General features: G+C 43.9%; 1 protein-coding gene across 4 annotated transcripts in view; it reads right to left on the reverse strand.

Annotated features, from left to right (window-relative positions):
• The window catches only part of IL13RA2 (interleukin 13 receptor subunit alpha 2), a 638692-nt gene that overhangs the window by 364574 nt on the left and 251498 nt on the right, over nucleotides 1-22620 (reverse strand). For all 4 annotated transcript variants that reach the window (XM_085607852.1, XM_085607854.1, XM_085607855.1 and 1 more), the window contains exon 4: nucleotides 4607-4760. In XM_085607852.1, the coding sequence (XP_085463978.1) occupies nucleotides 4607-4760 (154 nt within the window). The remainder of the gene's footprint in view (nucleotides 1-4606; nucleotides 4761-22620) is intronic.

Consider the following 22620-nt stretch of genomic DNA (forward strand, 5'->3'; position numbering starts at 1 on the left):
TGCTACGTCCTTGCGGGCGTATAATGGGAGACTGGACCCTGACCGTCCGGGATTTCCTACATTTAACAGGGTAGCACAAACGTCCACCATTGACTACATCATGATGGAAGTAAGACATTGGGACAGGCTCTTAGAATTTAGAGTGTATCCGAGACATGACAGTGACCACAACGCCCTTGTTCTAACACTTCAGCCAGGGAGCTTTGGGCTGACTAACCCTGAAGCCGGTCCTACTACTAATATGATCATGCCCCTCATGGTCTCGAATAACCGACGTAGGGTTAACTGGCCCCACTTTCAGAACTCCCCGTCTAGGCTGGGTGAAATATACCAGCTCGCTATACCATGGATAGCTGCGATGGCCGACTTGCCATCAAACGGCCATGCTGTAAAAATCCATAGGCAGTTGGCCATTGCGTTGGGGGAAGCTCTTTGCCCACTAAGCAGGCCTAGACGAGGTGGGGCTAAGATACACCCCTGGTATAATGTCACCTGCAGGAAAGCTAAGAAGGATCTCCTTACTGCAATTAAAGTCAAGGATAGCTTAAAAACTAGATCATCTCGTTTGCTTTATAAAAAGGCAATCGAGGGAGCCAAGAGGGACTGGGAGGAAGCTAGGTGGGAAGAGCTGAGAAATGCGCTCCTGACTAAGGACGCAAAGTCATTTTGGGCCATTGTTAGTACAGGCTCTAAGGGAGGAGGGCAAGCTACCATCCCAAATATTGCAACCTCAGTGTGGGAAGCTCATTTTGGGGCTCTATATGCATGTCTGGAGCATGATGACCCACCTCGGCCAGGTTTAAACCTAGCCCTTGGATTTAATCAGGAGGGAACTGCAACACTCGCCCGACCCCCTACCCCAGACCCCCGTCATGAGTATCGACTGACGGGGGCCTCGGGTGGAGGGTCGGATCGAGTGTGCATCCCTCTGACCTCCCAGAGAGCATCATCCTGAAGGAGGTAGAATCCGCCATAGTCAGATTGCTCCCAAACACAGCTCCCGGCCTCGACAAATTGCCGGGGGACCTGTTTCGATCCGAGCCTAAAATATGGGCTCCTTACTTTGTTATTCTATTTAACGCGATGCTTATGGGGTCTGATCCACCGGACACTTGGCTGGGGGCTGAGATTGTCCCCATTTACAAAAAAGACTGCCCACTTACCCTTAAAATTACAGGCCCATCAGTCTGTTAGATACAACACAAAAACTAATGGGCAGAATTATACTGGACAGGATACAAGCCTGGATGGAGGAACGGGAAATATTGTCCACTCTCCAGGCTGGATTCAGATCCGGCATCTCAACCTTGGACCAAATTTTCTGGCTCCAGGTCCTTTTTGGAAAACCACAAGGGTCGAGGGTGGCAGCCTCTACCTTGTTTTTGTGGACCTGCGGGCTGCTTTCGACTTAGTCCCTAGGGAAAAATTGTGGGTGGTATTGCCCTTCCGCCCTACCTGCTCAATATCCTGACCCGTTTGCACGTTGGAAATTATGCACAGGTCAGGTGTGGGAGACATGGGGTCCTTTCGGATCGTTTCCCTGTCTCTAGGGGCGTTCGGCAGGGGTACGTTTGGCCCCTACCCTTTTTAGCCTATTCATTAATGGTCTTGTCGATACCCTAAATGAAGTAAAGGATAATGATGCCCCCTGGTTGACGTCTGGCCGGGTGCCTGCATTAATGTTCGCGGATGACACCCTGTTGTTATCCCGAACATCCTGGGGCATCCAGCGTGTCCTGGATGGTTTTGTGAGCTTTTGCGCCTCGAGGGGTTTTGGAGATCAATTTGGACAAAACCAAGTTCATGATCTTTAATCCCCCGAGGCGCACGCGCCCGAACCCTCTTTTGAATGGTGTTCCGTTGGAACGAGTTAAAACCTTCGTCTACCTTGGGATTACACTGACGGAGGATTTTGGCTGGGGCCATCAGATTGCCAAATCTGCTCTTAGACTTTCACAAATAGCAGGGGGCATTGGCAAGCTCCAGAGAGCATCGATATCTTAACCGGTTGCGTCCGCCCTCGAGATCTATGGCCTCCAGGCTCGGACTGCATCTCTTTATGGTGCTGAACTTTGGGGCCACAAGAATGTATCAAGCCTCCTGATGGTTGAACAGGCCTTTATGAGAAATTTGGTGGGCCTACCGACAAGTACACCCCTCATCCCCTTGCGAATGGATTTGGGTTTGGAGTCCATTGAGAATTTGGCAGATGTGCGGCCCTTGCTTTACTGGAGGAGGCTCTGGTCAGTACCTGAGCTGGTATCCTTCAGAGTCGAATTTCGGGAGGCTTGGGAACAGTTAAAAAACAAAAATATACTCTGGCTTTCCCACATGAAGGCCCTCTCTTTAAAAATAGGTTTGCCCCAGTTATGGGGGACCCCTGAGCTGAGCTGCCCGAGGATATCTAGGGCCCAGTTGCTAAATCTGGTGAGACAGCAAAATCTACGCGCACTACAAAGCTCAACTCCCTATGGTAGGCTTTCTACTGAGTTCCTCACATTTAAATTCGAAGTGGGGTGGGAGAAATTTTTGGATGTAGTCCAACCCCCTCTTGCGAGGAAACTATATGTCCAATTAAGGCATGGCTCTTTACCCAATAGGTCATTCACCTCGAAATGGGCAAAAACTGAAAACGAAAACTGCCAGCATGTAACCACATCAGAAAAGATGTTATCCATGTTTTATTTTTTTGCCCAGCATACAGCAACATACGCAAAACCTGGCTTATTCCAATATGTAGAAACTTTGGTTTTAGACATTGTGTGCAGGCGTGTAGAGTTCTTAAATATGACACTTCCCCGCCCATTGTATTTGCTGTCTCCCGTTTCCTTTATGGTATGTGGCGCCGTAGGACAAGTTTTAAACCATTTTAAATTATCGAAATAGCTCTGATAACCCACTGTTTAATCTTTTTTTTTAAAAGAAATATACTTATATTTATCATTTTATTGGATGTGCTATGTCTGTATGTATTTTATCTGCACTTTTATGGTCTCCGACCGAAATAAAATTATCAAATGAATGAATGAATGAATAAAAACACTGGAACCCACTGTTATCTCTTATTACTCTTATTAGGATTTGAACATGTGATCTGCAGATAAGCTGGCTCTGCTGAAGGTAAATTCGCCTTCTAACATTTTTATGATGAGTTAAACCTATAAACAACTAATAACAGTTATCAGTAGTAAGGGTATTAGCAAACTGAGGTGTATGATGACACCCTGAGAATTGCTGGATGCACACAGAACATGTTGTTATCCATATGCTATACTAACTCTGCTACAAAATGTCATGTCTGTGGCAACAAGTGGCATGGACAAATGCGAACAAAACTCTGTGTATGCACATTCATTTGCAAAAACAGAAGGCGTTACAAAGAAGCAAGCATAGGAGCGTGTCACTATGAGGCAGGGCAGTATTTAAACTATAGATTTGGTTGTAAGCAAATAGAAGGGTAGAGGGTGAGTTTCAATAAATGCCTTCTAGTCTTGGCAGTTGGATCTGGGATACTGATTAGGCTCTGCTATGTCTGTGTTGGTTTTTCTTCTTGTTCTGATTCCACTGAGAGGTTTTAACCTGTTCCTTTTTTCAGGACAGGGTCTTAAATGGATATTGTGACCAGTTTACCAAAATAGAAGTAAATATGCGCCCATATAAGCATTTCCTTGACTGGATGCAAATTTACTACTTTTTGGAATTCACAAACATTTGGAGAAGTAGGCTTAGGAAGCTGCACCATTCTCAGGTTTCCAGGCAATCAAACACCTAAAAGGTGATGGCATGAATGTTTGCTAATAGTCAAACCACTGGCAATCTCTTGGGGTAGCATCACAAATCATTGTTTTTCACTTACTGTGCCATTCTAGACAGAGGGCCTAATTTAGGGTTTCCTGGACGTAGTAAAGGCAGACAGGGTGGTGGAGGACTTTACGTCAACCACCCTGCCATCATTCGACCCATACAATTTAGAGATGTCCGCCAGCCTGCAGACATCGCTATACATTGGCAGGTGATGATTCCTGTCAATGATCCCACACCATGGGAGCTATCTCCCAACGTCTTAGGGTCATTTTTGTTTTGTTTACAGTCCCTCTCACTAACAGACAGTTAAAAACAAGCCATTTGATTGTCCATTCTAAATAGGGCAGACAGTCAGATGACTTACCTTGGATGGCCCCTAAACAATTTTACTTGTAAAACGTGCAATTCACCCAATTAAAAATCAGGTGGGCTGACCTTGAATTTGGCAGACAGGGTATTCTGTTGCCACGGTGATGTAGTACCCCATCAGTAAAACTCTAAATCATCCTCAGAGGCCCACCTAATGGAAATGAGTACTAACCCTGCTCCCTGTTCCTCATGGGAACAGTCCACCCGAATCCGGGCCATCTCACCCATACACCCTGTGGCTCACTGTTTTTTTAGTTGGGAAATTTGAGATTCACATCCCCTGAACCTGACTAAGTTACAGTCCTTACCAAGGGCCTAGCTAGCCCTCTTACAAAGAAATGTACATTTAACAGATTTGATGTGGATAATATAAATTGTTACTATGACCATATGTATAGGCACTAATCAAAACGTAAATAGGATATTTCCTGACCTTGAAAGGTGGGCTTGAAGTAAGCTTCAGTCCATTCGCTCCACACCACAGAGCCGTTTGTGCAAGGCCCTTGGGCCATAGTCCGTATCCGTGCCATGAGTTCTTTATTGAGATTAAATCCATCACTGTATTGAAAGTTCCTGGTAAGAACAGTCTGGATTAAAAGTAAAGAAACATATTCAGCTGGGCGGTACGCAATGCATTGCAGGCTGCGTGATGTTTTAGCTGTGGGACAGATCATTTGAACTGGCGTTTTTTAGCAAGTATTTTATTCAGTTTTCCAAAACCATATAAACGTAATTATATGCACAATGCAATAGGATTATTGGCCATTTAAACAACACATATCTTTCCCATACGTTTTCCCCATATTTGCACCGTCCAGCACCTGATTAATTTTTTTTTTAAATCATCACAAGTTATTGATTTATTCATTCAATCCAAAATTAGCCCCATAATGCGAGTGACCTGGTATTCCTGATTCGACTGAAAACTTCAGAAACCTACCCCAATGAGGTTTACTCATGGCGTAGTATTACTGCTCCTGGTATTCCCAAGTTCAGCAAAATCGCATGGATTTTCAGTCAACTCGTCATTCTCTGAAAGCAGGTGGAATACATGCCGGGAACTAGAGGTTTACATGCTGAGATTGGTGCAGCAGCACCTATTTCTGCATACAATCCTCCATCCTGTAGGGCACGGTAGGGACCATATTGTGATCCCTTGGTAATATGGAGTTGAGATATTACCGATAACCTAAATATTGGTTATACAGAATCTGTTATTACTACCTGAAAATACAGGGCAACTGGCAAAGAAGGGCTTACGGTTTTTGTCTCTGACATTTGTGGACAATGAAACAATAAATATATAGGGCCTCATTTATGAAAAGTGACGCATCGCTGCGAGAAAACAGCAATGCATCATGTCACAAGGAGTTACAGATACGTCAGTATTTCTGATGTATCTGTAGGCGCAAAAATGACGCCTTGCTGGAGTGTGTCACAAAAGTGCCGCAACTCCAGCAACGGATCATTACACATGGGTACCTGCGTCAGTCTTACGCCTGCCATGAGGCAGGCGTACGATATTGACGCATTTGCGCCCTAGAAGTGGTGCAGTGAAATCTTATAGATTTCACTGCGTCACTTCTGCGACCCTTTCTTGCGTCAGAATGCCCCCCTGCATACATTATACCTGGCGCAGGTATAATGTGGCGCAGGGGTTTACAAAGTGACGCATCTACCTAGATGCGTCACTTTGTAAATATGGTGCAACAAGGCTAAATTTTTACGCTGCTGGTGCGTCACAAACAGTGACGCACCGGCGGCGCAAAAGTAACGCAAGGGCTCATAAATAAGCCCCTCAGTTTGTACACTGCAAATACAAAATAGACAACTCATCTCTCAATAGTTTAATTTAGTCTAGGTTCCTACACTGCCCTCGTCTCCTGAGCATTACAAAGATGACCCCTAGTAACATACTCCAAATAAGCATTCATTTTATGCTTACTGACTGGTCAAACACTCCCGTTAATATAAAATATTACTACAAAAGCAGAGCTAAAAATAAGGCAACACGTAGTGAAACATATACCAAAACTTCAATAGTTCAACTGCGTATGACCGAACAACAGACCAGGCTACAGTTGAAGTGGGTCATTCTGAAACAGTTTACCCAGATGAGAGGAGAAATGGAATCTATTTAACCAAACAAGAGGCCAGAATGATCATGAAATTGAGGACGGTTGAAAGAGGGCTTAAAGAGATGGCAGACATTTATCACATTGTGTGATACATCCTTCTAAACAACCCACACTTCTTCTGGAGAATATGCAGTCCACTGGACATCCATCAAGATTCAACCAATTAAATTTGAAAGAGCCGGGTTCCATGTTTGTGATCTGCTCTGGAACCTCAGATCGATGGTTCTTTTTATCAGCATGAAAGCTTGGAGGGGAGAGAAATCGTTAGCCAATCAATCATTTTAGTTCCAATTTATTATGACTCATAAGAACTACAGACTCACAATTAGGTTTAGTTAGTTTATTACAAAGCCAAGAACAACTGGACATACTGGCACCTCAAGGTGAGGGTGTAGAAATTCATAGGAACTAATACAAAGCCAAATCTATGGATGAAGTTAAGGTGGTGCAACATGCACAGGATGATTAGTTTGAGAATCAGGGTCCAAAAGATGATCAAGCAGACTTCAAGATTCCCCTTCATTGGATGCTTGTGGGTATAAAGCAATTATCTGTCCCTACGCTATCACTAGTGTGACATCCCTACATAGCATTTTGTGGTATCATAGGTTATAGAACCACCTAGACAGCTGGTTCTGTAACCTAGGAGTGATTCATAGGATGGCACCCAAGATCAAGGTGTGGAGAGAAACGGAAGGCTTGGCTGGGAGCAGTTGCTTGTACTTGTGCTCCGTCTGTGGATGGGCTCTCTGTAACTTATATATCTTAATAAAGATATTCAACATTCATTGGATGGACAAAATCTCATTTTCACACATTTCCTAAGGCAAGATTCATTATGTGTCAGCGTGTGAAGCCTTCCTAAGATGTCTCTTCACAACAGTTGGGTCAAGTAGCATATTGCTACAGAGCTTGTTCTAAGATGCTTTCTTTCTCAAAGCAAGGCAAAAGTCCCCCGGACACTTTCCCTAGCCATGATACATCAATATCACAGGTAGTTTCCCATGATGCTTTGCAACATCACACCATATAGTCAGGCAACCGCCTCGTAGGTATCTTTCAATTAGGCAGCGATGCTCCCAAGCTTTGATGAGATGACCTTGATTCCCAGGCCTGTTCCGATGAGACAGTACAACAGTTCTCCATCATCAGTCTCCGCGCTCAATGTATTTTCTTCTCTCCAAGTCTACCTAAAACAAAGACATTATTCTAACTAATGAATCTTCCACCCGCAAAGGAAATGTGAGGAAGAACAAATCCAACATGCACATGAAATTCAACTATTAAATCTAATGCGAGAGCTTCCGGGGAAAATACATTTCAGGCCTACAGAAATCGGCCAATATAAGAGAAAAGCACACAGGCCTCACAAAATTACACATATGAACACTATTTACAAGCATTTCTGTATTAGCACGTTACGTAAGCACATCAAATATGTGGATAATTGTCAGCATGTACGATTTATGCACATTAATGTCTTCGGTTAAACACATGATTTCAACATTTATCTTTGTACGTTTACATGAAAATATGTTATGTTATGTTAAATATTTTTATAACGCGCAATAGTTACTCCAAAGAGTGTCCCAGCGCGAAGCCAAGGGGGGGGAGAGCCAAAGTAGAGAGCTAAAGGAAACTTATGGAAACAGATAGGTTTTAAGGAGACGCTTAAAACAGACTGGGTCCTAAGTATTACGCAGGAAAAATGGGAGAGCATTCCAGGCAACGGCAGCTTTGACAGCAAGCGACCTGCCCCCAATCCTAGACCGGGAGAAGCGCGGAACCCTAGCAAGTAAAAGAGCTGACGAGCGAAGTGCTCTAGTCAGAACATAAAAGGCAAACCGCCTCTGCAGATAGATGGGACCCAAATTATGTAGGGCCTTGTGGGCGATGACCAAAGCCTTGATCTTAACCCTCTCAATCAGGGGCAGCCAATGCAGGGCATGAAGATTAACGTGAACACTACAACTTCTAGCGATACCAAGAAGGAGCCTAGCGGCCGCATTCTGGTTCACTTGTAGTTTATTTAAGGAATAGCCGGGCAGGCCAACATATAGGGCATTGGCATAGTCCAGGCGGGACAAAACCAATGCCCGAACAACCGTTTCCTTAGCCGATCTAGGGAGAAGAGGAAGAAAACTCCTAAGAACCTTAAGAAGGCCAAAACAACCGCCCAAGATCTTCTTCACCTGGACAGAAAATGACAGATTGTCCTCGAACCAAACTCCAAGGTTTTTAGCGGAGCTCCCATTAGAAGAGGGAGGGGGAAAATCCGGGGGCCAAATCTTACATCTAAAGTCCGAGGGGAAGTTACCATAAAGAAGGATCTCCGATTTGTCTTCATTGCACTTGAGTTGAGCCCTGGCAAGCCAACCAAATACCGAAGACAAACACTTCTGCACAGGCAGGACGGAATCATCCCCCTTGCCCCAGGTGAAAAGAAGCTGGGTGTCATCGGCATAGGCTATCACCTTAGCCCCCAACTTCTCGGCCAGAGAGACCAACGGTGTAACATAGATGTTAAAGAGGAGGGGGCTAAGGGACGAGCCCTGGGGACACCTGTAGAGACCTCCTGCTGGGGTGAGGCTGTGGGAGGCAGCCAAACCTGTTGGGTACGACCCTCCAGAAAGGACCTCAGCCAGGCCAGAGCCAAGCCAGAGACCCCAATCTCGGAGAGGCGGGAAAGCAGTCTGGCATGCGGCACCATGTCAAATGCAGCTGACAGATCAAGCATCACCAAAGCTGCTCTGCCACCAGCATCTAAACAGTCCCGAATAACCTCCAAGATCTCAACAAGCGCTGACTCCGTGCTATAAGATGCCCTAAACCCAGACTGGGCTGGGTGCAAGGCCTCAGATCTTTCCACAAATTTGGAGAGTTGTCTAGTCACTGCCTTCTCACAAACCTTAGCAAGGCTGGGGAGAAGGGAGATAGGACGGTAATTGCCGGGCAGTGAGGGGTCAAGGGACGGTTTCTTCAGTAAAGGAAGAATTTTGGCCTGTTTCCATTCCGGTGGAAACCAACCCTCCCCAAGGGAGAGGTTAATAATAGCATTGACCTCCGAATTAATGGTCTCTGCGACTGCTGCCAGCAATCTAGCTGGGCAGCAATCCGAGGGCGAGCCGGACTTGAGGCCCTTAAGTAATTTGAGAGTGCTAGCAAGATCGACAGGAAAGAATATCCCTAACACACCACAAATTGCGTTATAATCATTTACGTTCTAATATAACACGTTACAGGAATATATGCGGGTGAGTACTACTTGTGATTATGATCCACCCCTACAAATATAAGAGCACCACATACAACCAGTTTTAGGTTATTAAACTGCATTTGTCGCATATCAAGCAGAAAGAAACAATCCTTCAGTCCTTCAAAATGTATCAGAAGCCAGCCATTGCTTTTCTAAAACCTTGAACACCAGGAACATTGCTGGAATCCTAAAACTACAGCTCCTGTGATACCTGAAGGGGACCATGTGTACAGTGAGAGGATTTAACACTGGAACAATGAAGCTGCGTGCACTCCATGTGAGCTCAGACTAAGAGCTTCAATCTGAGTGCCAGGATTACAGTTTCCATAGGACGAGAGCACAATCGCACACAGTGCATGACCATACACAGGGACAGTGCAGGAGTCATAAGGATGTTTGGAGAAAATATCTAGTTCAAAATATTGGAACACATAAATATGGGGGGAAAAAATATCCTGATGCATAAATATCATGGTATAGTATATCGTTGTCAAAAAAATTGTTTCCTTTGGTAAGTAATATAGTTTTTAAGAATATGGTTATTTTTAATACCGTTTTCAGTAACATAGTTGTAAAAATATTTTTTTTAATGATTTTAATATGTTTTAGCTTATATATTTATTTTAAGTGTTAGAATTGTTGCCATAACTTTTAGCAATTTTTGGAAATGTAGTTTGTTATTTTAAGTGATTTGTTTTATTTTTTATTTTACTAGTGATTTATAGTGTCGTAGCGGTTTGTTGGGTTTCTCAGGGGACAGGGTGGGAAGTTATTTCAATTAGAAACTGCAACTCAATGAAAAGTGGATGTCTCATAACCACAAGTGTGACGCTAATGCAATGTTCGAAAAGTACACTGACCTATTTCTTGGCAACTGACTGAGAGATTCAAACATTTATAAGGGTAAAAATAATTGTGACAAACCTTTTTCTCTATGCAGTACAGGTGGTCCACAGACAATGGGGAATCAGCTCCCATGTGCGCTCACCCGGTGACTCACCCGTTGTGTAGTGTGATGAGAGAATTCCAATGACCTGCAAATCTGTAAATAAGACGCAGCCTTCTCTTCTTTTCTTTCAACAGTGATTTACCATTTATGCTGGATACTGGTATGAAATATCCTTACAGTAATGTACTCACTTTGTGATTATTCATTTCGTTTGCTGACAAAGAAACACTATTTGGGCCCTGAAGAAGACTTGTGTGACTTGGGTCAAAACATATAGGCACTTATAAGATGAGAGGCATAGTGGCATGGAATGGGCAATTAAATTATGAAACAACATTAATCGAATAAAAGAATATAATAATTCCTGTCTCTATGCTCCCACCAGGTATCACAGTTATTTTGTTTGTGTACTAAATAGGAGATCGCCTTTACACAGAACAGTATATGTTTTGTTTATGACATTAGCAAGCACATTTTAAGCGCAACATCAGTAACTATTATTTAAATGTTCACTAAATGTAAATGTTGAACCAGAATTATGTATGTCATTTGTTTTAATGTTATTGTTTAGTGTTCAGTCAGTGTTTGCATAGTCATGTTACTATCAAATGTTCATTAGTCACATATATGAATGTGTGAAATCAAAAGCAAAAAATAATCGCACTGATAAACAATTGGATATAACACATTTTAAAAAGTCCACGTGTTGTGAAGGTGAATAATTAAACATTATTAATTTCTAGAGAGGAGCTTTTTTAATGAACACTGTAACCATGTCCCTCCCTCATGGGTCATAACAAGATCCATCCCGTATTATTATACTTAGAACACAGTGTGGCACAAGCCAAGTGCAGTGTGCACAGACAACCTACAACTATGGCATGCCAAAATGGTAATGGTGAAAGTACTGTGATATTTAATGACATTCAGTGAAATGTAAGTGAACTCTGCAGTGGACCATAATTCTGGCCAATAGCAGTTCAGTGCCTTTCCATTTCCAGACAATGCAAATTATTCTAATTGCCGGGTAAGCATGAACATCAGTAGATGCAGTGTCATTTTCTGTTGGCAGCATGTACATGTATGTCATCTGGAAATGTCGGATTGGTTTCTGTGAGTAAGTCAAGAGTTTGCCGTCTGCTTTTTGGAGGCGGTGATCATCTGTGGCAAATCCACCAGAATAAGGTCCTGATTAACAACTTTAAATGAGGTAGTACAGGATGTTTCTTTGACGTTACAGGTGGAAGAGACCAGGGCTGGGGGTTGGGGGGCCGAGTTTGACTCTGAGAGGAGATGTACCACAAGTTTGGAGAGAGCTGCTTCTTTAATTCTTATCAGAGTGTAATTAAGTGGTGGAACAGGCGGTTAGCTGGCTGATGCTAGCGATACAAAGGGGTTGAGGGATAACGCGGAAGCACGTTGGATAGGTGCCTCAACAATTTTACCTGTCTTGTTAAGTCCCACACACATTCTCAGAAGGAAGGAGGACTTTAGAGGATGGACCAGCCTGTCAGGAATTTGGAGATTACCGACTTTTACCCTGAATTTTGTGGACTTTCTCTAGGGCTGGTACCACCAGCTCACTGACTACCTCTCAGGGCCAGAAGATCATAGACTTGAAGGAAAGCATCCTACAGGCTTCTGTGACTAGTCCTGATGTGGGTGCCCTAGGAGTGAGCACTATTGATTCTTGCTGGACTCACAGTCACCCTGCAAGTAGTGGAAGGCCTTGATGGCTGGAGTGTGCCAGGCAGGACTCTGACCTGCTGTGGAGGATCTTGAGGGCTGCTACCAGAATGTTCCCAGGTCTGGAGACCAGCAGGGTTGGTTACGAACGCATGGTCAGTAGGGCAAGGCCAATCTTCTAAAGCTAAGCTGCTGCTATGGAGAAGAATCCAGCAGCGGGAAGGACTGTGCTAGGCAGAAAGACATACTCAACAGAAACTCAAAGGACTAAGATGCCCCTGGAAACAGACCCTGATGGCAGAAAAAGGCCACCAGGACGAGCCCAACACAAATGCTTTGCAGGAATCGGTCCAGTGGAGCCTAGCCAGTAAGAAGCAAGAAAGATTGAAGGGAGGAATGAAGTTGGTTTATGTCAAAAGCTGTAGCTCTTATTTTTCATCTGTGTAAGCCAATAGACTCGGAAGATTTATGTTGAAAGGCAAAAGACATAGCTGTTGTGTTAAAGCCAACAAAAGTCTGGTTAGTATTGCAATGTGCATTGGTAACGGGGCCACATAATATGACTGTGAATACCTTTGACAAGCCAGTAGGCCTGGGCTTTTTAAAAGTGAATGACCTATGTTTTGTCCTAGACATGGATTTTACTAATTTCAGTGGTAAGGCTTGCTGGTAGGCCCAGTTTCACTAGGTACCTTGCAGATAATGGGAACACACACGATTTAGCGGGCTAGTTGCCCACTGTGGCCTTTCTTTGGGTATGTGACTTGCACCCTTACTATTCTGTGAAGTCTATTTAGGTAGGGTGCCTGGTGGAATTTGCATTAATCATCTTGTAAATATTTGAAATGTTGTATATTTCAATGTGTGTGCTTTGAATTTTTTTTTTATTTTCAAAGAAAAAACTCTGACTGCTCTGAAGCCTGACCAGACTCCTCTCCCCTTTCGATGTGACGAAAAACACATTGCCAGTCATTGACTGACCGCAGAAGTGGCTGGGTTTGCTCGTGCCCCGCGGCTGTTTCTCTCCTGCTTGCCAGGTCTGAACCGCCTGCCTGCAGGACTTCTCATTACATAACATAACATGTGTATTTGTAAAGCGCACGTTCACCACGAGGGGTATATTAGCTCTGACTAACAGATGTTTATTGTTATCCAACTTAATGGTACTCATTTTATCGACCTCAGAAGGATGAAAGGCTGAGTGGAACTGCCAGGATTTTAACTTGTGACCATGAGGTCAATCACAGGCTCATACATTGGACTCATTAGTCCACTAAGCCACCAGGCCCGCCTATGTTGATCTATTACTACGAAGACCTAGGTTTACGAAGGTCTATTGGCCATAAAAGTTGGTTCAAAACCCTATAGGTATTTTGTACTCCCCTTGATTTGACATTTTTTGGGTAGTCACCAACAAGTTAGCCACCTTCACTTTTTAAATTAATAAAAGATTTTACTTCAAGCAGTCTCCCCAATGATCCTAACGGTGTCAAAACTCATGTATAGTACACCAGGAGTTTCTCAAATCAATTGCTTCATGAGAGAAACGTAAAAAGTAAATGTGAAAAAATGTGAGAGAGACGTGATGGCACCTCACGTGCGCAACCCCAATCGAGCTTGCTGGCTGGTACTCGTCAGCTCTGCCCACTCTTATCATCATCGGTAGCCATCACGCTCGAAAGTAATAAACGAGGTGTCCACAAATTAAACCCAACGGAAAATTCGTAGGTAAGTAGTGCGACTGAATAGTGAAGAGTAAAAAGTGAAAAAAGTACACCCTCTATAGGTTCAAACTTTATTCCTCCTTAGGAGTGTACCCAATTCAATGCTTAAAAAGGTTGCTAAATATGCATACCATTCCTATATGCCAACATGTTTCATCGCCAGGAATCTTTGTGGCGATTTCATCAGGGCAACAACAGTCGCTTGGCACACGGTAGGGACACTTCTTAGAGTCACATTCGGGGACTGCCAAAAGTAAAAATGAAAAGACACACACATCACTTAACCCTTATAATCTCCCTTTCTTCATAGATCAACATGATATCTCTCTTTTTGATCCATAACAATTACCCTTGTGGAGCCATGGCCTCGCGTACCAGCTCATTCAATGAGGTCACCCTAAGGCTCCTTGTGTGAGTCCTCGTGGTTTGTGCAGCATTCAACCGTAATGCCAATCTGTCGATAATATAAAAACACTCAAAAGCTTGTTGTTTGGAAACTCTATTTGTCAATTAGGATACCACAATCATAAACAGATGCCATAATCCTACAACATGCCACTTGTTGTTCCTAATATCGTTTTTCTCTCCGTACTTATCACTACAATGTTTCGGATGCTCTTATTCACCCTGCCCCATAATCACCCACGTGACTTGTAGTGCTCATGTATCTTTACGCAATCATCAGCGCCATATTGGACTACTCTCATACCCTCTAGTATGCAATCACCCATGTATCATCGGCAACGCAAAATGCTGTTTTCTATATATGCATCAATAAAAGTTATCGGTATCTCGAGTTATTATAGAGACAGATAACTGACATCCAAACCGGACACAACTACATCAAGGTGGCCCCTTTTCCTTATATACAACACCTCCTTACCACCCAAAGCCTCACGGAGCTCCTTCTCTCCGCCGGTCGACAGTGTTGTGTTTCCGAGGCTGTTTATAATCCCTCCCCCTACGCATCCGCCTCAACGCGGGGCTAGTCTAGGCGCCATTTTAGATTGGGGAAGTTCGTATATATCCAGGATTGGGTTTTAAGCGCCGTATGTATCGATATTAATTTAATTAAGTTTAATGTGGTGTCTTTCTTGTATAATACAATCTTAAACCTTAATCTGGAGGGTTATCACCTGATGTATATATCGGAGGTTCTAAGTAGGGTATTGCACACATATATATCTTACTTTGGGCATTTTCGGCGCCATCTTTGACTGTACAGTAAATAGGCTATAGGGTGACCAATTCTGAACACTAACTCTGATGCAACAATTTAGTTATTCCCAGGGTGTCCAAAACGACCTAAGGCGATTGATAGAACTCCACTCGAGTCTATTGGTAGTCTACTGAGTATTCATGTAGAGGGTACCCAATTGTGTATCACTGTTTTCCAGTAGTACCCAACCACCCCACAGAACTGATCAAAAGGTCAGGGATTGAGGGGGCAACCATTTTTCACTGATGTGGAGAATTCTATATTTTGAGTGTTCAGTATCTCGCCTTCCCCCATTCGATTTGGTCATTCAATCCCCCCCGGTCAGACTTCTCCTGGAAAATCCATCTGGCTTCTTTTGAAGCCAAAATGTCTTCCATGTTTTGGGGTGAGCCCATTATTCTCTCCAAAACCACCCACGTAAATGTGTGCTTGGTGTTATGACAGTGTTGTACCAATTTCGTCGTCAGCTTGCCTGCTCTAATAGTGCTCAGATGTTCTTGCATTCTAATTTTCACCTTTCTCGTTGTTAGTCCTATGTATTGAAGGTTACATTGGCACGTTAGTCTGTAGACCACATTGGCAGTATTACAATTGCTAAAATACTTCAAATGCCAAATTCTACCTGAATTCAGGGCTACACTTTGGGTTTTCTTCGTTAATCCGCACACTGAACAAGAACCACACGGGTAGTGGCCAGGAGGAATGGACGACTCTGTAAACTTCTGTTCCACTTTGACCCGTGTATGCACGAGTTTGTCACCCAGGTTGATAGATCTTTTAAAAGCAAACCGGGGGGGGGGGGCATACTAAAATCCTCAGTTGACAACAAAGCCCAGTGTTTACGAATGGACTGCCGGATCTTCGTAGCTAACGGGTCGTACGTCATGACAACCGGTAAGCAGTCTTCTTTCGTTTTTTCATTCTTCTGGAGCAAAACACTCCGCGGGGTGTTCATTGCTCTTTTTCTGGCCTGTCTGATGGTTTTACGAGGGTACTGTCTCGTCTCAAGTTTGACACATAGTTCTTCTGACTGGTCCAAAAATGTTGCAGTCGAAGAACAGTTCCTGCGATACCGGAGGAACTGGCCAACGGGAAGGTTGTCCCTGAGTGCTCTATGTTGATGCCTGCTTGGAGGATTCTGCCTGGGATTCGGGTTAAGGTCAGGCAGCTAAAGTGCCACGGCTGGGAGGGCAGCATCAGCAGCAGCAGAGACGGCTGCTGAGTACGGCCTAAGGGCTTATGAGATGCGGGGCATGCGGGAATTCGTAGCGAGGGGTAATAGCTATGCAGGGGCTGACTGGTAGTGGTGGGTGCCCAAATGGGGTAGAGGAGAGCAAGGGAAGGTGTGCAGCGGATGGCGAGGGTGCTTTCTTCGTCTGGTGACTTTCCCTTTTGAGAATAAATGTGGTTGTGACAGTATTGCAGGCCTATATAGGTATTTCCAGGTGATTCTTCTCATGTTTTAATATCAGCTATTTCTCATATAACAAGCTACACCATTGTTGGAAACTAGAGTTGCCCTGGAACCTGTATGTGGGTTATCTGCACAAATCAAACTATTGCGGTACTGTGCTATGACACATTTGAGATCAGAAGTAGATCCAGCATTTGATTTTAAATCTGAAATATAAATTTTACTGGAATCTAGCAGTTCTCTTGGAGTCTGTATCTGGCTTCTTTTTTGGTTCCGTATTCCATCTTCTCTCACACTATTCTCTCGTTCTGGGAAACTCTGCTTAATAGCCCTAAACAGGATTAGGCTCATGGTAAAGCATAATATTAATCAGTCTGACATAGTTGAAGCAGATCACTTGGCAGCTGTGCAGCAACCATTTGAAAATGTTCCCAAGAGTCAGAGAGCAATGTTCAGCCTACTGAGTATTCAATGCTCATCCAACCTTGAGTCGACTGCATGTTTTGAGATCAAGAGTTGTGAGAAGAAGTGAGTTCATGAAAAGACGATGTGCTACAAAGTCTTCTAACTATTCAATAAAGACCTACATGAAATCTATATTGAAATAGGGGTCATTACCAGCAAACAAGAGTCTTGAGGAGGTTGTCGATGGGTCACACCCAAGGGCAATAAAGGATCTATTCTCCACAGATCCAATGATCTCACATGCTTTGACCAGTATCTTTGGGGAGAAGTCCGGAACCTTATTACTAGCCGCTATTCCAAGGAAAAAGGGTGAAATTAAAGTGCATGCAAAGTGCTTACTAACATGGTTATCGAATCAGGTCCACTATATATATCCAATTCATGTCTTTGGGGCAGGGGTGTGCTCAAGAAGGAATTGTTTCATCACCAATAGGCTCCAGTCCTATTAAAAGTCTCTTTCTCAGAAGAATCTTGTTTGTTATGATAAGGGCCCCTTAGTGAAGCAAGGGAATATGAATCCTAGAGAAGTACATAATCTGGCTGTCGAACTAAATCAACTATGCGATAAGTCAATTTTAGATAACTTAGAAAAGGGGGATGATCCGATCAACGAGACTGATATGTCTTTATGCTTCATGCTTTCATGTAATTTGAGGTCAGAGGATATAAAACAGCTGTTAACCATAAACCATTCCTAGGTAGTGCTCCACAAGCACACAAAAAGTCAGTCCCTGTGGGGTAATGTCCCAAACAATTCAAGTTGGCTGGCATCAATGAATAGTATTTTGGAGTCTGTTGTCCATCTATTGCCTAAATTAGTGAAAGATTCAGAGCATTGTGTGGACACTAATCTATTGATCCTGCAATTCTTATCAGAATTGAGAAAAATAATCATAATCATAGATTTAAGCAAAACTCGGTCCCTCTGATAAAGATACTTGTTCGGTCAGAGGATGATGGTTCAAATTACCTGCCTTAAGTCTACACAAACAGACTCTGCAGTTGCAATGCATTCCAGTGTGATATTAAGGGAAGGAGTGCAGCCCATAAATGTGGTCTTTGAAATTAGTATACAAACAGATCCATCTGAAAATTATTCTTCCAGGCCTGTAGAAGATGTAGAAGATGAAGAGGCCGGGGTAGAGTGTGTGAATTAGACAAAAAGAACATTTAAAGTGTTCCTGCTATTCTACAAAATCACAAAAAAGACAAAAGGGTGCTGCAGCTTGAGACTATATCAGTAAAGGAATTAAAGGAGCACAGGGTTGCAAAACAGCATGTGAGATCAGGAATTAATCTGATCATGTAGACAAGTGATGTAGCTTTCAAGGAGCATATTGATGCTACAATGATAGCAGGTTCAGGTAGTTTCAGGTCCAGTCAAAGATAGTTGAGGTTTTGCATGCCATATAATGAATCAAAATGGTTTACAGTTAAGTTGCTCTGGCCAAAGGCTTTCTTATAGCAATCCTGAAAATGTAATTGATAACCACGGTAATGTAGGATCAAATGCTTGGGAGGGGTCAATAGCACCTCAGCCATGTGAGTCTCACTCTGTGAGAATGCGAATGCTAGTGAACCTTTGCAATACCGTTGAATATGTTCTTGAACTGGCAGATTTTTTGCACGTCATGGCTCTAAATGTTTCTTAAATAGATGTTATGTTATGTTACATTGCCTTGCATTAAATTTGTAAATACACCAGAGGTTTCTTGGCACTGGAAATCAAAAATAAAAGATGCAGGAATACTGAAGGCAAACCTTTGTGTAGATTGAAGGCTTGCTTAAAAAGCAACATCTTCAGATCTTTCTTGAACGTGGGAAAGTCAGTGTGCAATCGTAAAAAAGAGGAAGAGAATTCCAGCTCACAGGAGCTTGTAAAAAGAACCCCCAGACCGCTATATGTTGTTTACTGTATTTTGGAATGGCCAAAAGCTTTAATGAGGAGGAGTGTAGGGCACGTGCAGGAGTGTAAGGTCTGATCCTGTTTTTCATCAATTACAGGCCCTCACCATGGACTGCATAAAAGACAATATAACATTTTTTGAACAGGACATGTTGTTTGATTGGGAGCCAATGAATATCCTGTAACAAGGGGGTAATATGACATCTTCTAGGCTGTTTAAGAGTCAACTGAGCTGCCTGGTTCTGCACCATCTGAAGTCTATACAGTTGGGACTTAGGTAAGCCAGCATATAATGCATTGGCATAGTCATGCCAAGAAAAAAAAACAAGGCCATTATCACTGAGGTTAGTGCGTCTTGTGTAAGGAAACTAGAGATCTTTTTAATCTTCCTAAGGATTCTGAGGCTAGCTGAGATACAGGATATGATTTCTTTTCGATACAGTAGCAAAGCTGTGCAGAATAGTCACTAAAGCTATTGATGTTGCATCACCATGGCCATATGTAATTGTTCATTTTCATTCTAGGATTCTTGTAGAGGAAGTTCTCAATTCAAATGATGAGCTACGGTGATCTGGCTGATTCATATTGTGGAAGCCTAAATGAAATAATAGCAATCAGCACATGTGGTAGAGTACATTTATTATAGAAGTCAAGATAATACAAATACGTGCAGCGCAGAGACAGTCAGCATAGTCGATGAGTGTCCGAAGAGGTGACGTTTCTGACAGATGTTATTGGTACAAACCACAGAAGGAAAATCATCATTATTGTCACATATGTCACACAATATGATAGTCAGGGGAAGGTTGAAACTGTTCAGCTTAGTTCTCAAGATATATATAGTGGGGGTCCAGCTAAACTATAAATTAAGCCACATGATTTGTGGGCAGAAAGGATTCTAATAACTAAAACATATAATAGAAGATAAATCTATAAAAAAATATGAAGGAACTCCTCTAAAGTGTGAGTACAACTGAAATTGGGTAGAGGAGGTAATCAATATGGAAAATGTGGCCATAAGACCATCATTTCGAAAGTCCTGATGATAATCATGTTTACTTCCTGTCATGGAATACAGCTGGCATGAAGAAGAATTTGAAACCTTTATTGTCCACTTTAGAAAAGAAAGATATTTTGATAAAGCCCTAAAAAAAACTTAGGAAACTGAAGAAGTTGTGATGAACGACCATATGGTTATAGTGTGAATGGAGTTAAAGGAAAATATGGTTGCCCTGCAGGGGGTACCATTCTTGGTTTCAGTAAAACATGGCATAAAGGGTAAAAAGAAATATTTAGTGAATTCTCAATTTTTTTTAACCATTATGATATCATGTTTGCAGATAAATAAGGGAACATGGTGCAGAGCTCTTGCCTAGATGTCATAACCGAAAATATGTACATTCCCACTAAAAAAGCCAGGACAGAGAGTTAAAAGTCATGTTAATGGAAAAAATCCCCAAAAGTTCAAATTCTACTTATAAGAGATTTTAATGCAAAGCTATGCAGCTGTAGGAAAGTGGCCTTTTTTCCATGTTTACTCCCCACTTTTTGCCTGACATCTGATGCAGCCTGACTTGATGTGCCCTGCATCCCTTCCAATTAGGTTCCCAGGGCCTGTTCTTTCACAAATCTGTACCTTTGTATCCACAATTGGCACATTCTTTGGACACAGGTAAGTCCCTTGTAAAAGTTGCCATGGGAACCAAGGGCACTGTGACCAGGGAAGGCCTCTAAGGGCTGCAGCACATGTTGTGCCACACTTAGGGGCCCTGTACCTTAACACCCACACACTGCAATTGCAGGCTGCGTGTTTTGGTGCAGAGAAAAGTGAGGAGTCGACATGGCACACATCCTGGTGTGCCATGCCTGCAACCCACTGCCTGAGGCACTACTCTAGCAGGGTGCACTAGTCCTCAGGTGAGGGTACAGTGGAATGAGCCCTGTACCCCTACAGTGTCTAAGCCCATTCTTAGACATTGTAAGTGTGGTAAAGCCATAAGGAGTATATAGTCTGGAAGTTGGTCATTACACACTCCACAGCTCCATAATGGCTCTACTAAAAACTGGGAAGTTTAGTAGCAAACGTCTCAGCACATTAAACCCACACTGATGCCCATATGGAATTTAATGTAAAATGCACTCAGAGGGTAACTTAGAGATGCCCCCTGAAAATCGATCAGCCCTGGTGTGGTTCCTGAATGGCTGTCAGCCATTTGCCACCACCAGACAGGCTTCTGGACCCCCGGGTAGAGAGAATCTGCTCTCTGGGTCCTGAAACAAAGCCCATCATGGGAAGAGGTGTCATGCCTCCTCCCCCCGGATGGGCTGGGTCCATGAAAGAGAAGCTTCAAAGGCCTGCCGGCTTTGGAAGCTATCCCTGCCTTTGGCTCTCTCCAGCACCTGGCTCCCACCGGTTCTGCCCCCCACTTTGGGCAGGAAACTCGGCGGGAAAACCAAGCTAGGAAGAGAAGTGTGCCCACCTTTGCCAAGCCCACCCCTCAGGTAGGGGAGGCGAGATAAAGCACACATCTCAGTCCCCTCAAGCTTGAAGATGAGGGGCTCAGCCAATTAGGGAGAGGCTCATGCACCCTCCAACTGGAGGGTGGCATAATAGAGGGTGTACCCACCTCAAGAAAGGGACCCATTGGTCCCGACCTGCACACCCTTTTAAACACCCCTAAATCTAGTATTTGGGGGCAACCCTAAACCTTGCCTCCTGAGATTCGAGGAATAAAGAAGGATTGAAGAGCCATGCAGACCCAGGAAGAGGTGGACACCTACTGCTTTGGCCCCATCCCTACCAGCCTGTGCTGACTCCAACCTGTCTACCTACGTGTCCAGCAGTCTGCAGTCCCCCAGAGCCTGAAGAACCTGCCCTGCACTCACCTTATAGACTCTGCCTCTCCTGAGCACCAGATTTGCTCAACAAAGACTCCACAACCAGAATCTGGCCACCACCACAAGGAATTCTCCCCAGTGATCCTGACCTGGGATCTGGTGATCCCTGACCTCCCTCAAGCTCCAAGATGATGCTTGCAGCCTCAATCTGAAGAGTCCCCCCGACTGTGACCAAAATTGGTATGAAACCCTGATGCCAGAAGACCCCCCTGCACCTGACGCTCCACCGCCTTGGGTGTCCCAACCGATGGTGTCCAGGCATCCCCCAAGAACCCTACTTACCTCTACAGCCGGGGGTTGCATTCAGGAAGTCTCCCTGCCCAAGCCTGCAGAAACTTTACTAAACCGAAGGGCCCTATTGAAAGGTACAGGGTCCCCGACTTCTTCTTGGCACCCTGCACCCAGCTGCCCCAGTGCCGCTGGTGGAGCAGCTCCTGGGCTGATCATTGGCCCCTGCAGTGCTGACCTTAACCCCAGGAGCTTTACTCCGACATCCAAGTGGCCTGCTCGAACACAGGCCCTAACCGAAGGCCCCCTTGGCCCCCTTGGCTAACACTGGGCCCCTGCACTCTGCACCCGGCCACCCCAGTGTCGCTGGTGGTGCAATTCAAGTGCCTACCTAGACCTTGGGGAACCTTGGTCCTAACCCCCAAAACTGTCACTTGTAAGACGTTTATGTACCTGTAAAGCCGATAACCATTTTCCCCATTGGAACCCATTGTGAGTAAGTGCCCTCTTTCTGCATGGTTTTCCCTACTTTTTGCTGAATTGCTGATGTGCTTTGACTGAGTG

The sequence above is a fragment of the Triturus cristatus genome, chromosome 5_2 (assembly GCF_964204655.1).
Source record: "Triturus cristatus chromosome 5_2, aTriCri1.1, whole genome shotgun sequence".
NCBI lineage: Eukaryota > Metazoa > Chordata > Amphibia > Caudata > Salamandridae > Triturus > Triturus cristatus.